The sequence below is a fragment of the Rhinoderma darwinii genome, unplaced genomic scaffold, assembly GCF_050947455.1.
Source record: "Rhinoderma darwinii isolate aRhiDar2 unplaced genomic scaffold, aRhiDar2.hap1 Scaffold_179, whole genome shotgun sequence".
Lineage (NCBI taxonomy): Eukaryota > Metazoa > Chordata > Amphibia > Anura > Rhinodermatidae > Rhinoderma > Rhinoderma darwinii.
Genome location: NW_027462170.1, coordinates 15,961 through 30,641, shown reverse-complemented (window position 1 = coordinate 30,641; position 14,681 = coordinate 15,961). Strand labels below are relative to the sequence as shown.

General features: G+C 50.0%; 1 protein-coding gene across 2 annotated transcripts; it reads left to right on the top strand.

The window, feature by feature from the left end:
* Nucleotides 1–1,478: 1,478 nt before the first annotated feature.
* Nucleotides 1,479–10,326, top strand: YBX2 (Y-box binding protein 2). Of its 2 annotated transcripts, XM_075848092.1 has the most exons (10): nucleotides 1,484–1,756; nucleotides 4,297–4,360; nucleotides 4,436–4,469; nucleotides 5,414–5,503; nucleotides 5,722–6,012; nucleotides 6,583–6,683; nucleotides 8,245–8,410; nucleotides 8,486–8,590; nucleotides 9,924–9,994; nucleotides 10,171–10,326. In XM_075848092.1, exons 1-9 carry the CDS (start codon nucleotides 1,648–1,650, stop codon nucleotides 9,969–9,971), a joined length of 1,008 nt encoding a protein of 335 aa, XP_075704207.1. In that variant the 5' UTR covers nucleotides 1,484–1,647; the 3' UTR covers nucleotides 9,972–9,994; nucleotides 10,171–10,326. The 2 variants fall into 2 exon arrangements, with proteins under 2 accessions (XP_075704208.1, XP_075704207.1); XM_075848093.1 differs by lacking the exon at nucleotides 5,414–5,503 and having other exon boundaries at nucleotides 1,479–1,756.
* The last annotated feature ends 4,355 nt before the right edge of the window (nucleotides 10,327–14,681 follow it).

Below are 14,681 nucleotides of genomic sequence, written 5' to 3'. Positions count from 1 at the left end.
TCAGGGGGATATTATATATCACACATGTATATTACACTATATAATGACCTGTCAGGAGGATATTACATATCACACATGTATATTACACTATATAATGACCAGTCAGGAGGATATTATATATCACACATGTATATTACACTATATAATGACCGGTCAGGAGGATATTATATATCACACATGTATATTACACTATATAATGACCGGTCAGGAGGATATTACATATCACACATGTATATTACACTATATAATGACCAGTCAGGAGGATATTACATATCACACATGTATATTACACTATATAATGACCTGTCAGGAGGATATTATATATCACACATGTATATTACACTATATAATGACCTGTCAGGAGGATATTACATATCACACATGTATATTACACTATATAATGACCTGTCAGGAGGATATTACATATCACACATGTATATTACACTATATAATGACCAGTCAGGAGGATATTACATATCACACATGTATATTACACTATATAATGATCTGTCAGGAGGATGTTATATATCACACATGTATATTACACTATATAATGACCAGTCAGGAGGATATTATATATCACACATGTATATTACACTATATAATGACCGGTCAGGAGGATATTATATATCACACATGTATATTACACTATATAATGACCGGTCAGGAGGATATTACATATCACACATGTATATTACACTATATAATGACCAGTCAGGAGGATATTACATATCACACATGTATATTACACTATATAATGACCTGTCAGGAGGATATTATATATCACACATGTATATTACACTATATAATGACCTGTCAGGAGGATATTACATATCACACATGTATATTACACTATATAATGACCTGTCAGGAGGATATTACATATCACACATGTATATTACACTATATAATGACCAGTCAGGAGGATATTACATATCACACATGTATATTACACTATATAATGATCTGTCAGGAGGATGTTATATATCACACATGTATATTACACTATATAATGACCAGTCAGGAGGATATTATATATCACACATGTATATTACACTATATAATGACCGGTCAGGGGGATATTATATATATATATTACACACTATTGCTCCTCCATAACTATAATCAGGTTTGTTTTTCCAGTTGTGGAGATGATTTTTGGTTCCCCTGTGAGGAGCACATCCCTCATCATCTTCTCTATCACCGTCACTGGAGAATGTGGTGTACTATATGCTCATTTATTAGGCGCACACGGTGGGGGTCGTAGTCGGATCCTGTTGACCTCATCAGCCGCACGCTTCAGGTGTATGTATATGGTGAGGCGCCGGTCTCAGTAAGCCAATCAGCATTCAGACACGTGACAAGCTCAACTAATCAGGGCACAGGACTCACGTCGGACCCTCTTCTCAGCGCTAGTTTGATTTTCCCGCCGAGTTTACCTGAGAGGGTGACGCAGATGAGAGGGCGGGTTCTGTCAGAATCCTCCAATCAGCGAGGAGAATGAGTGATTGACGGTTTAATGGTTCATTCAGGGGCGGCCCCGGCGCTCCGCTGAGGTATATAAAGTGTACGCGGCGGTAGCAGTTGGGGGGAGGGGCAGACGTTTAACATACCGGAGTCTGCACCAACAGTCCTAACCGGAGCAGTATGAGCGAGGTGGAGTCCAGGGGCCCCGAGCAGGCCGTAGAGTCAGAGCCGGTAGAGGACAGGCAGAAGCCTGCAGCGACGAGGAGCCAAGCAGGGAAGAAAGTGCTCGGTAAGGAGATCAGGAGGATGTGGACGTTATGTCAGGTCATCCGGGAACCGGGCTGTGTGTGTCTGCGGCGAGAGCGCTGTATGTATGTGTGGTAGATGTAGAGCGCCCTCTATCGGACATGTGGCGCATGGAAAAATATACTATAGACCTCTCATGTACCCCCTGTATATACTATATACCCCTCATGTACCCCCTGTATATACTATATACCTCTCATGTACCCCTGTATATACTATATACCCCTCATGTACCCCCTGTATATACTATATACCTCTCATGTACCCCCTGTATATACTATATACCCCTCATGTACCCCCTGTATATACTATAGACCTCTCATGTACCCCCTGTATATACTATATACCCCTCATGTACCCCCTGTATATACTATAGACCTCTCATGTACCCCCTGTATATACTGTAGACCTCTCATGTACCCCCTGTATATACTATATACCCCTCATGTACCCCCTGTGTATACTGTAGACCTCTCATGTACCCCCTGTATATACTATATACCCCTCATGTACCCCCTGTATATACTATATACCTCTCATGTACCCCCTGTGTATACTATATACCTCTCATGTACCCCCTGTATATACTATAGACCTCTCATGTACCCCCTGTATATACTATAGACCTCTCATGTACCCCCTGTATATACTATAGACCTCTCATGTACCCCCTGTATATACTATATACCCCTCATGTACCCCCTGTATATACTATAGACCTCTCATGTACCCCCTGTATATACTATAGACCTCTCATGTACCCCCTGTATATACTATAGACCTCTCATGTACCCCCTGTATATACTATATACCCCTCATGTACCCCCTGTGTATACTGTAGACCTCTCATGTACCCCCTGTATATACTATATACCTCTCATGTACCCCCTGTATATACTATAGACCTCTCATGTACCCCCTGTATATACTATAGACCTCTCATGTACCCCCTGTATATACTGTAGACCTCTCATGTACCCCCTGTATATACTGTAGACCTCTCATGTACCCCCTGTATATACTATAGACCTCTCATGTACCCCCTGTATATACTATAGACCTCTCATGTACCCCCTGTATATACTATAGACCTCTCATGTACCCCCTGTATATACTATAGACCTCTCATGTACCCCCTGTATATACTATAGACCTCTCATGTACCCCCTGTATATACTATAGACCTCTCATGTACCCCCTGTATATACTATAGACCTCTCATGTACCCCCTGTATATACTATAGACCTCTCATGTACCCCCTGTATATACTATAGACCTCTCATGTACCCCCTGTATATACTGTAGACCTCTCATGTACCCCCTGTATATACTGTAGACCTCTCATGTACCCCCTGTATATACTATAGACCTCTCATGTACCCCCTGTATATACTATAGACCTCTCATGTACCCCCTGTATATACTATAGACCTCTCATGTACCCCCTGTATATACTATAGACCTCTCATGTACCCCCTGTATATACTATAGACCTCTCATGTACCCCCTGTATATACTATAGACCTCTCATGTACCCCCTGTATATACTATAGACCTCTCATGTACCCCCTGTATATACTATAGACCTCTCATGTACCCCCTGTATATACTATAGACCTCTCATGTACCCCCTGTATATACTATAGACCTCTCATGTACCCCCTGTATATACTATAGACCTCTCATGTACCCCCTGTATATACTATAGACCTCTCATGTACCCCCTGTATATACTATAGACCTCTCATGTACCCCCTGTATATACTATAGACCTCTCATGTACCCCCTGTGTATACTATATACCCCTCATGTACCCCCTGTATATACTATAGACCTCTCATGTACCCCCTGTATATACTATAGACCTCTCATGTACCCCCTGTATATACTATAGACCTCTCATGTACCCCCTGTATATACTATAGACCTCTCATGTACCCCCTGTATATACTGTAGACCTCTCATGTACCCCCTGTATATACTGTAGACCTCTCATGTACCCCCTGTATATACTATAGACCTCTCATGTACCCCCTGTATATACTATAGACCTCTCATGTACCCCCTGTATATACTATAGACCTCTCATGTACCCCCTGTATATACTATAGACCTCTCATGTACCCCCTGTATATACTATAGACCTCTCATGTACCCCCTGTATATACTATAGACCTCTCATGTACCCCCTGTATATACTATAGACCTCTCATGTACCCCCTGTATATACCATATACCTTATGTGCCCCCTGTATATACTATATACCTCTCATGTACCCCCTGTATATACTATAGACATCTCATGTACCCCCTGTATATACTATAGACCTCTCATGTACCCCCTGTATATACTATATACCTCTCATGTACCCCCTGTATATACTATGTACTTTATGTACCCCCTGTATATACCTTATGTGCCCCCATGCGTCTTCTGTATTTCTCCTCCGTCTTGTCTCTACCTTGCTATGTGATTAGACGTCCTGATTTCCGTGTTTAGTGACGGTCTTCTCTCCCGGCAGCCACGCAGGTACAAGGGACGGTCAAGTGGTTTAACGTACGGAATGGATACGGCTTCATCAACCGGTACGATGTCCGTGTCATGGGGTCTTGTGTGACTGGCGGTCCCTTGCCCGGCAATAACGTTCCTTCTCTTCACAGGAACGACTCCAAAGAAGATGTGTTTGTCCACCAGGTAACGGGCTCGTATATGGGGGGGGGGTCTCATGTGTATGGGGGGGGGGGATGTCTCGTGTGTATGGGGGGGTAATATGTAATACATATGGCTGCAGACTATATCTTGGAGTTACTTGTGTAGCGTCCGCCGGTCACCCTGGGGGATGGGTGTTGGGTGGCTCTGTTTTTACTCTCCAGGTACAGCGCCCCCCTGTGTGTAGTCTGTGTGACGCAGGTCATTGGAGTTATACTCGCACAACCCTGTTAATAACGGGAATTAATTCAGTGTAAGGAGCGGCTAACCTACAATCTGCAGTATGATCCCAGGGAGTTACAGACTTCATAGGAGAAGCATGAACTCCCTGGGGTCGTACTGCAGACATGAGGCGGCTGAATGATGGGGCCATCCTGCACTGGACACTACAGACTTCATAGGAGAAGCATGAACTCCCTGGGGTCGTACTGCAGACATGAGGCGGCTGAATGATGGGGCCATCCTGCACTGGACACTACAGACTTCATAGGAGAAGCATGAACTCCCTGGGGTCGTACTGCAGATTTTGTGGCGGCTGAATGATGGGGCCATCCTGCACTGGACACTACAGACTTCATAGAAGAAGCATTAATTCCCTAGGGTCGTACTGCAGACGTGAGGCGGCTGAATGATGGGGCTCTAATGCTTCTCCTATGTAGTCTGTAGTGTCCAGTGCAGGATGGTCCCTTCATTCAGCCGCCTCATGTCTGCAGTACGATCCCAGGGAGTTAATGCTTCTATGTAGTCTGTAGTGTAAAGTATCGTATGGTCCCATCTTTCAGCCGCCTCATGTCTGCAGTACGGTCGTTTCTTTATCCCTGATTTGAGTGGCCGCACCTGTTAGATGTGGTGGGTGATCCGGTGGTGGTTGTGCTGCTTACTCTTCACTTGCTCATGTCATGGGCTGGATGGGGTTTTCATCTTTTCAGACTGCCATAAAGAAGAACAATCCACGTAAGTTTCTTCGCAGCGTTGGGGATGGAGAGACCGTGGAGTTCGATGTCGTGGAAGGAGAGAAGGTTTGTAAGGTTTTATTTAATGACACCAATCACAATTGAGACCATGGTGGTTATCTGGAGGGTGCGGGCCCAATGGGCATTGCTGTTCAACAGAAGTAACCCCCCCCTCCTGGCCTGGTCCAACCCCCCCCCCCCCTGGTCCGGTATTTATCACATTACCGCGCATGGTGACTGGTGGGATAGGATGTGTATTGATGACCTGCCCTTGTCTCCGCCAGGGTGCAGAGGCTGCCAATGTCACAGGCCCTGGCGGTGTGCCGGTTAAGGGAAGCCGGTTTGCCCCCAACAGGCGGCGGTTTCGTCGGCGTTTCTACCGGCCGAGGGGCGACAATGCTGCGGAGTCCGGCGGAGAAGGTGTGAGCCCGGAACAAGTGAGTGAAGGTGAACGAGGAGACGAGGAGTCCCCACAGCAGAGACCCCCACAGCGCCGGCGCCCTCCTCCATTCTTCTACAGAAGACGCTTTGGAAGGGGTCCGAGGCCGCTAGCCCAGCAGGACCAGGAGGCCGAGGTGCGTTGTGTGCAGGGCTGGACGCTGGTCACATAATACGTGGATGAGACTCTGTGTTGGAGCCACTAGTTGGCGCTATTGCACTTATAGGGTGGTCCCTAGAGGGACAATGTGCTGCTGGGATGACCCTTGTAAAAGGAACCGTTCATGCTGAACATACCGTCCTATCAGCTGGCAGCTATGGAGATGAGCAGATTACTAGGGGATGGAGTCCAGTGGGCGGTCTCGACGATTGGTTGCGTCTCGCTAGGGGATGGAGTCCAGTGGGCGGTCTCGACGGTTGGTTGCGTCTCGCTAGGGGTTGGAGTCCAGTGGGCGGTCTCGACCATTGGTTCGCAGCATTCCTTGTATGATGAATACTGGAGGATGTGCCTATCGGAGTAGTACCGCCCCCTGGACTCCTGAGCCCGGAGTCAGCAGTGATTTATATCTAATGTGCAGGTTATCCTGCGTCTTCTCACTGCTGCTCCGGCTGTCACTGGACGGGTTGACGGGCTCTTAGTATGAGGGATCGCTGCGCTGTGGTCGTCACGTTGGTTTGGCGTCATCCTGTTCATGATTCTGTTGTAGAATGCAGAGGCCAAAGACCCGGTAACATCTGACACCCCCCAGGACGGAGAAGATCCGCAGAGACCGCCGCCGCCGCGCAGGTTCCGGCCCAGGTTCCGCAGGTGAGCCCCGGCTGAGGGTTATGAGGCTCTGGTGGTGGTTGTAGTCCTGTGTGCACTCAGTCATGTCCTGTATGAAGTGTTGTCTACATACGTGCGCCAAACTTCAGGTGCCAAAGTGTGAAGCGGAGTCCTGAAATGTGCACATGGTTAATAAATCTGGCGCAATTCAGAACGTTGGCCATCAGGGGGCGCAATGAAGAGAAGTCGCGTCATAGCAGGACGCTGAATGTCTACAGCGCGCGCCAGCTGGATGCGTTTTGCGCAGTTTCTGGACGTCTGGTGGTTTCCGGTCTGAGAATGAAAGGTTCTGCCCCAGTGACTCCCAGCAGTCAGGATGATGGGTGCTGCAGTACTCCCGCTCTACCAGGCATTTTTCACTCCGTGTTCCTAGAGCCATAACTTTTTTTTATTTTTCTGTAAATAGAGCGGTGTCCGGCCAGAGACACGGCTGAATAGAGGTAGTGAAGGCCCCCAGGCTACCATGACCACCACCAGAACCCCCTCATCAGTGTAGGGGTGCTGATGAGTGGTCGGAGGGGGCCGCCCCCTCCTTTGAACACTTTAGATGCTGCGGTCACGATTGACCGCAGCATTTGAGGGGTTAAGCGTCCAGAAACATCACGATCTCTGTTCCCGGCTGGTAGTCCGGCGTGTTGGCTGACACCTGCACTATATGGGGCGCGCTCAGCCCGTCAGCGCCCTCCATACTCCACTGACTCTTATGTACGTGATAATGCATCAAGGGATTAAGGAGGATCGGTCACTAGTTCCGTAACGTCCGATCTCCTGGATAATCTGATCGGCGCCGTCACTCATAACGTAGCGGAAATTGCCCCAAAACTTTTATTTTCAAGGTTCTGAGCCTTTTTCTAAATATGTAAATGAGGCTTTATTAGACAGGTAGGAGGTGACCGCAGCGATTCTCCGGGGGTGGAGCCTCCTCACAGCCTCTGACCTATCAGCATGAAGCTGCTCCAGTGTGAGACGGAGGCTGGAGGGAGGGGCATCACTTTAAATAGATATATCTGGGGCTGTGGACCGCCTAGAACAGCGCCTCCGATGGCGTGTCATAGAGGGGAGTCTAATCTTTCATATGACACAGATCGCAGTTCACAACCCGAGGGATCACTGGCTGAATGCAGTCGGTAATGGAAGCTGTGTGCTATATGATCACTCTGTGCCGATTGGGCGGGGGAGGAGCTGTGTGCCGGTTGGGCGGGGGAGGAGCTGTGTGCCGATTGGACGGGTCATACAGAAAATATGACTCCGCCCAGACTGAGTCTCCTCCTGTTTGGCGATTACCGCCACATTATTATATTTAGAAAAATGGCCATAACTCTGCAGGTATTTTTATTGTCTAGGAGACGGGGCGTTAATAAACGAGCGACCGATCCTCTATACGGACTTGTTTAGCACCAATGAAATAAGGGTAGTTGGGACGACTTGCTCCATTGTTTATGGTTTGGCCACGCCCACTGTTAATCGCTTAATATTTAAAATTATTTTTTTTGTGTAACTTTATAACTAAGTAACTGAAATCAATGTGGGGTGTTTTCTGCAGACCTTTCCGTCCACGGCCGCCGCCGCCGCCGCCAACCACCGAGGGAGGAGATAGTGAAACTAAAGCGGCGTCCGATGGAGCCCTGCGCCCAGAACCTCAGCGGCAGCGCAGCCGCCCGTACTTCCAGCGTCGCAGGCGAGCAGCCCCCGGACAACCTGCCGCCCAGGTGAGACCTCCGGTAATGCCAGGGGATGGTCTGTGATGAAGTGGTCATTATATAACCTGTCCTGAACTTCTGTAGGGGGATGGTAAAGCCCCGGCCGAAACCTCACAAGGGTCCGCCGCGGAAGACTCGTCCAGCAAGCCGCCAGACGCTCCGGCAGAGGCCGGCAAAGCGCACGTTCCGGTGAGTGGCCACCTCATGGCATCCACAGCCGTCTCCTCACTGACAGAGCTGCAGCCCCTCACCTGCTAATATGGGGGACCCGACCCCGAGAGGACACTGACCAGACGGCGGCCGCTAGGATAGGCCCAATGTAATGAGTCTTATATGCTGGTCTGGTGTAAAGCGGCCGATTTAAGCACCGCAAACAGCGGGTTACCGGATATATCCCATGTGAACAGGGCAGCGAAGCGCCGACACGGGAGCAAACCGACTATATATATATATATATATATATATATATAGTCCTCTCCCTCCACACTGACTATCTGTATACAGTCCTCTCCACTGTCTTCTCTTCCTTCCTTTCTTTTTTTCCTCCTTCTCTTCCTTCCTTTCTTTTTTGCCTCCTGCTCTTCCTTCCTTTCTTTTTTGCCTCCTGCTCTCCCTTCCTTTCTTTTTTGCCTCCTTCTCTCCCTTCCTTTCTTTTTTGCCTCCTGCTCTTCCTTCTTTTTTGCCTTCTTCTCTTCCTTCCTTTCTTTTTTTCCTCCTTCTCTCCCTTCCTTTCTTTTTTTCCTCCTTCTCTCCCTTCCTTTCTTTTTTTCCTCCTTCTCTCCCTTCCTTTCTTTTTTTCCTCCTTCTCTCCCTTCCTTTCTTTTTTGCCTCCTCCTTCTCTTCCTTCCTTTCTTTTTTGCCTCCTCCTTCTCTTCCTTCCTTTCTTTTTTGCCTCCTCCTTCTCTTCCTTCCTTTCTTTTTTGACTCCTTCTCTCCCTTCCTTTCTTTTTTGCCTCCTTCTCTCCCTTCCTTTCTTTTTTGCCTCCTGCTCTTCCTTCTTTTTTGCCTTCTTCTCTTCCTTCCTTTCTTTTTTTCCTCCTTCTCTTCCTTCCTTTCTTTTTTGCCTCCTTCTCTCCCTTCCTTTCTTTTTTGCCTCCTTCTCTCCCTTCCTTTCTTTTTTTCCTCCTTCTCTTCCTTCCTTTCATTTTTTCCTCCTTCTCTTCCTTCCTTTCATTTTTGACTCCTTCTCTCCCTTCCTTTCTTTTTTGCCTCCTTCTTCTCTTCCTTCCTTTCTTTTTTGCCTCCTCCTTCTCTTCCTTCCTTTCTTTTTTGCCTCCTCCTTCTCTTCCTTCCTTTCATTTTTTCCTCCTTCTCTTCCTTCCTTTCATTTTTGACTCCTTCTCTCCCTTCCTTTCTTTTTTGCCTCCTTCTTCTCTTCCTTCCTTTCTTTTTTGCCTCCTCCTTCTCTTCCTTCCTTTCTTTTTTGCCTCCTCCTTCTCTTCCTTCCTTTCTTTTTTGCCTCCTTCTCTCCCTTCCTTTTTTTCCTGCTTCTCCCACATTACAGACCTCTTGTATTTTGCAGGTTTCTGCTCCACCCCCCGCCCTGGACAAGGTCTCGGTAGTGGAGTGACTCTGGTCTTCATGATGTATCAGGTATCTAATATCTGGGGTATGGTTATGAGTGGCACATACGATCCATGTTTTTCTCTGATTGGCCGGCGTGGTGTTTGGGGATTTACTCCTGATCTCGGACACATGATTATGGGGGGTTTGGGGGCTGATGTCGTATCGTCCTGCGCCTCTTCTAACCTGTGTTCTTGTCCCGGCAGGTACCGGAGATGTCTCTTCCATCTTAAAGCTGCACGGACACGGATCGCGGTGACACGGCGTGACGAGGGGGGAGGCTTATCACACTGTTTGGGGGTTTTGCACTTGTTTGGAGTTTCTTTATTGCACTGACTTCTAGTAAAGATGGAAGAGCAGAACGTGTGTGTGCTTTGTCTTACTACATATGGCAATGATGGGTCTGATAGTAATCACAGGGTGTGATACTGGGGTTACCCAGCTGAGGTGACCCTGCTCTCCAGACACCGGTCAGGGGGCCCCATGAGAAGTGTCTCGCTGCATGCAGACAAATGTGTTCTGGCTGACTAATCCTGAGCAGGTGGAGCGGATGTGTAGGGGCTGCTGCCATATGCTCAGGTCTGGTGGGTAAAGTGCCTCAGATTGGAGACCCCTGCTGCTAAATACTGTGGTAAAATCCACACCCAGAGAGACCACAATGAGGATGGCATGTTACCTCAGAAGGGACAGGGCTCAATCTACCCTATTAATGGACAGCAGACGTCTTAACAGGAAGTTCCTGCATGGAGGGTGCGGCAGTAATGATCTGTGTACAGGAAGGTCCTGCATGGTGGGTGTGGCAGTAATGACCTGTACACGGGAAGGTCCTGCATGGAGGGTGCGGCAGTAATGACCTGTACACGGGAAGGTCCTGCATGGAGGGTGCGGCAGTAGTGACCTGTATACAGGAAGGTCCTGCATGGTGGGTGTGGCAGTAATGATCTGTACACAGGAAGGTCCTGCATGGTGGGTGCGGCAGTAATGACCTGTACACAGGAAGGTCCTGCATGGTGGGTGCGGCAGTAATGACCTGTACACAGGAAGGTCCTGCATGGAGGGTGCGGCAGTAATGGCCTGTGTACGGGAAGGTCCTGCATGGTGGGTGCGGCAGTAATGACCTGTACACGGGAAGGTCCTGCATGGTGGGTGCGGCAGTAATGACCTGTACACAGGAAGGTCCTGCATGGTGGGTGCGGCAGTAATGATCTGTGTACAGGAAGGTCCTGCATGGTGGGTGTGGCAGTAATGACCTGTACACGGGAAGGTCCTGCATGGAGGGTGCGGCAGTAATGACCTGTACACGGGAAGGTCCTGCATGGAGGGTGCGGCAGTAGTGACCTGTATACAGGAAGGTCCTGCATGGAGGGTGCGGCAGTAGTGACCTGTATACAGGGAGGTCCTGCATGGTGGGTGCGGCAGTAATGATCTGTGTACAGTAAGGTCCTGCATGGAGGGTGCGGCAGTAATGATCTGTATACAGGAAGGTCCTGCATGGTGGGTGCGGCAGTAATGATCTGTGTACAGGAAGGTCCTGCATGGTGGGTGTGGCAGTAATGACCTGTACACGGGAAGGTCCTGCATGGAGGGTGCGGCAGTAATGACCTGTACACGGGAAGGTCCTGCATGGAGGGTGCGGCAGTAGTGACCTGTATACAGGAAGGTCCTGCATGGAGGGTGCGGCAGTAGTGACCTGTATACAGGGAGGTCCTGCATGGTGGGTGCGGCAGTAATGATCTGTGTACAGTAAGGTCCTGCATGGAGGGTGCGGCAGTAATGATCTGTATACAGGAAGGTCCTGCATGGTGGGTGCGGCAGTAATGATCTGTGTACAGGAAGGTCCTGCATGGTGGGTGCGGCAGTAGTGACCTGTACACAGGAAGGTCCTGCATGGTGGGTGTGGCAGTAATGACCTGTACACGGGAAGGTCCTGCATGGAGGGTGCGGCAGTAATGGCCTGTACACAGGAAGGTCCTGCATGGTGGGTGTGGCAGTAATGGCCTGTACACAGGAAGTTCCTGCATGGAGGGTGCGGCAGTAATGACCTGTACACAGGAAGGTCCTGCATGGTGGGTGTGGCAGTAATGACCTGTACACGGGAAGGTCCTGCATGGAGGGTGCGGCAGTAATGACCTGTACACGGGAAGGTCCTGCATGGAGGGTGCGGCAGTAGTGACCTGTATACAGGAAGGTCCTGCATGGAGGGTGCGGCAGTAGTGACCTGTATACAGGAAGGTCCTGCATGGAGGGTGCGGCAGTAATGATCTGTATACAGGAAGGTCCTGCATGGTGGGTGCGGCAGTAATGATCTGTGTACAGGAAGGTCCTGCATGGTGGGTGCGGCAGTAATGATCTGTACACGGGAAGGTCCTGCATGGTGGGTGTGGCAGTAATGATCTGTACACAGGAAGTTCCTGCATGGTGGGTGTGGCAGTAATGATGTGTACACAGGAAGGTCCTGCATGGTGGGTGCGGCAGTAATGACGTGTACACAGGAAGGTCCTGCATGGTGGGTGTGGCAGTAATGATCTGTACACGGGAAGGTCCTGCATGGTGGGTGTGGCAGTAATGATCTGTACACAGGAAGGTCCTGCATGGTGGGTGCGGCAGTAATGATCTGTGTACAGGGAGGTCCTGCATGGTGGGTGCGGCAGTAATGACCTGTACACGGGAAGGTCCTGCATGGTGGGTGTGGCAGTAATGATCTGTACACAGGAAGGTCCTGCATGGTGGGTGCGGCAGTAATGATCTGTGTACAGGGAGGTCCTGCATGGTGGGTGCGGCAGTAATGACCTGTGTACAGGAAGGTCCTGCATGGTGGGTGCGGCAGTAATGACCTGTACACGGGAAGGTCCTGCATGGTGGGTGCGGCAGTAATGATCTGTATACAGGAAGGTCCTGCATGGTGGGTGCGGCAGTAGTGACCTGTACACGGGAAGGTCCTGCATGGTGGGTGTGGCAGTAATGACCTGTACACGGGAAGGTCCTGCATGGTGGGTGCGGCAGTAATGATCTGTACACAGGAAGGTCCTGCATGGTGGGTGTGGCAGTAATGACCTGTACACAGGAAGGTCCTGCATGGTGGGTGCGGCAGTAATGATCTGTATACAGGAAGGTCCTGCATGGAGGGTGTGGCAGTAATGACCTGTATACAGGAAGGTCCTGCATGGAGGGTGCGGCATTAATGACCTGTGTACAGGAAGGTCCTGCATGGAGGGTGCGGCAGTAGTGACCTGTACACGGGAAGGTCCTGCATGGTGGGTGCGGCAGTAATGATCTGTATACAGGAAGGTCCAGCATGGTGGGTGCGGCAGTAATGACCTGTGTACAGGAAGGTCCTGCATGGTGGGTGCGGCAGTAGTGACCTGTACACAGGAAGGTCCTGCATGGTGGGTGCGGCAGTAGTGACCTGTACACAGGAAGGTCCTGCATGGTGGGTGTGGCAGTAATGATCTGTACACAGGAAGTTCCTGCATGGTGGGTGTGGCAGTAATGATCTGTACACAGGAAGGTCCTGCATGGTGGGTGCGGCAGTAATGGCCTGTATACAGGGAGGTCCTGCATGGTGGGTGCGGCAGTAATGACCTGTGTACAGGAAGGTCCTGCATGGAGGGTGCGGCAGTAATGATCTGTATACAGGAAGGTCCTGCATGGTGGGTGCGGCAGTAATGATCTGTATACAGGAAGGTCCTGCATGGTGGGTGCGGCAGTAGTGACCTGTATACAGGAAGGGCCTGCATGGTGGGTGCGGCAGTAATGACCTGTACACAGGGAGGTCCTGCATGGTGGGTGCGGCAGTAATGATCTGTATACAGGAAGGTCCTGCATGGTGGGTGCGGCAGTAATGATCTGTGCACAAGAAGGTCCTGCATGGTGGGTGTGGCAGTAATGACCTGTACACAGGAAGGTCCTGCATGGTGGGTGTGGCAGTAATGACCTGTACACAGGAAGGTCCTGCATGGTGGGTGCGGCAGTAATGACCTGTACACGGGAAGGTCCTGCATGGTGGGTGCGGCAGTAATGATCTGTATACAGGAAGGTCCAGCATGGTGGGTGCGGCAGTAATGACCTGTGTACAGGAAGGTCCTGCATGGTGGGTGCGGCAGTAGTGACCTGTACACAGGAAGGTCCTGCATGGTGGGTGCGGCAGTAGTGACCTGTACACAGGAAGGTCCTGCATGGTGGGTGTGGCAGTAATGATCTGTACACAGGAAGTTCCTGCATGGTGGGTGTGGCAGTAATGATCTGTACACAGGAAGGTCCTGCATGGTGGGTGCGGCAGTAATGGCCTGTATACAGGGAGGTCCTGCATGGTGGGTGCGGCAGTAATGACCTGTGTACAGGAAGGTCCTGCATGGAGGGTGCGGCAGTAATGATCTGTATACAGGAAGGTCCTGCATGGTGGGTGCGGCAGTAATGATCTGTATACAGGAAGGTCCTGCATGGTGGGTGCGGCAGTAGTGACCTGTATACAGGAAGGGCCTGCATGGTGGGTGCGGCAGTAATGACCTGTACACAGGGAGGTCCTGCATGGTGGGTGCGGCAGTAATGATCTGTATACAGGAAGGTCCTGCATGGTGGGTGCGGCAGTAATGATCTGTGCACAAGAAGGTCCTGCATGGTGGGTGTGGCAGTAATGACCTGTACACAGGAAGGTCCTGCATGGTGGGTGTGGCAGTAATGACCTGTACACAGGAAGGTCCTGCATGGTGGGTGCGGC

Bases quoted from the DNA above. Each gene is read 5' to 3' on its own strand.
- YBX2 (XM_075848092.1), top strand. From the start codon at position 1,648: ATGAGCGAGGTGGAGTCCAGGGGCCCCGAGCAGGCCGTAGAGTCAGAG. The intron at 1,757-4,296 runs GTAAGGAGATCA...CTCTCCCGGCAG, and splicing joins AGCAGGGAAGAAAGTGCTCG to CCACGCAGGTACAAGGGACG. The intron at 6,684-8,244 runs GTGAGCCCCGGC...TGTTTTCTGCAG, and splicing joins TTCCGGCCCAGGTTCCGCAG to ACCTTTCCGTCCACGGCCGC.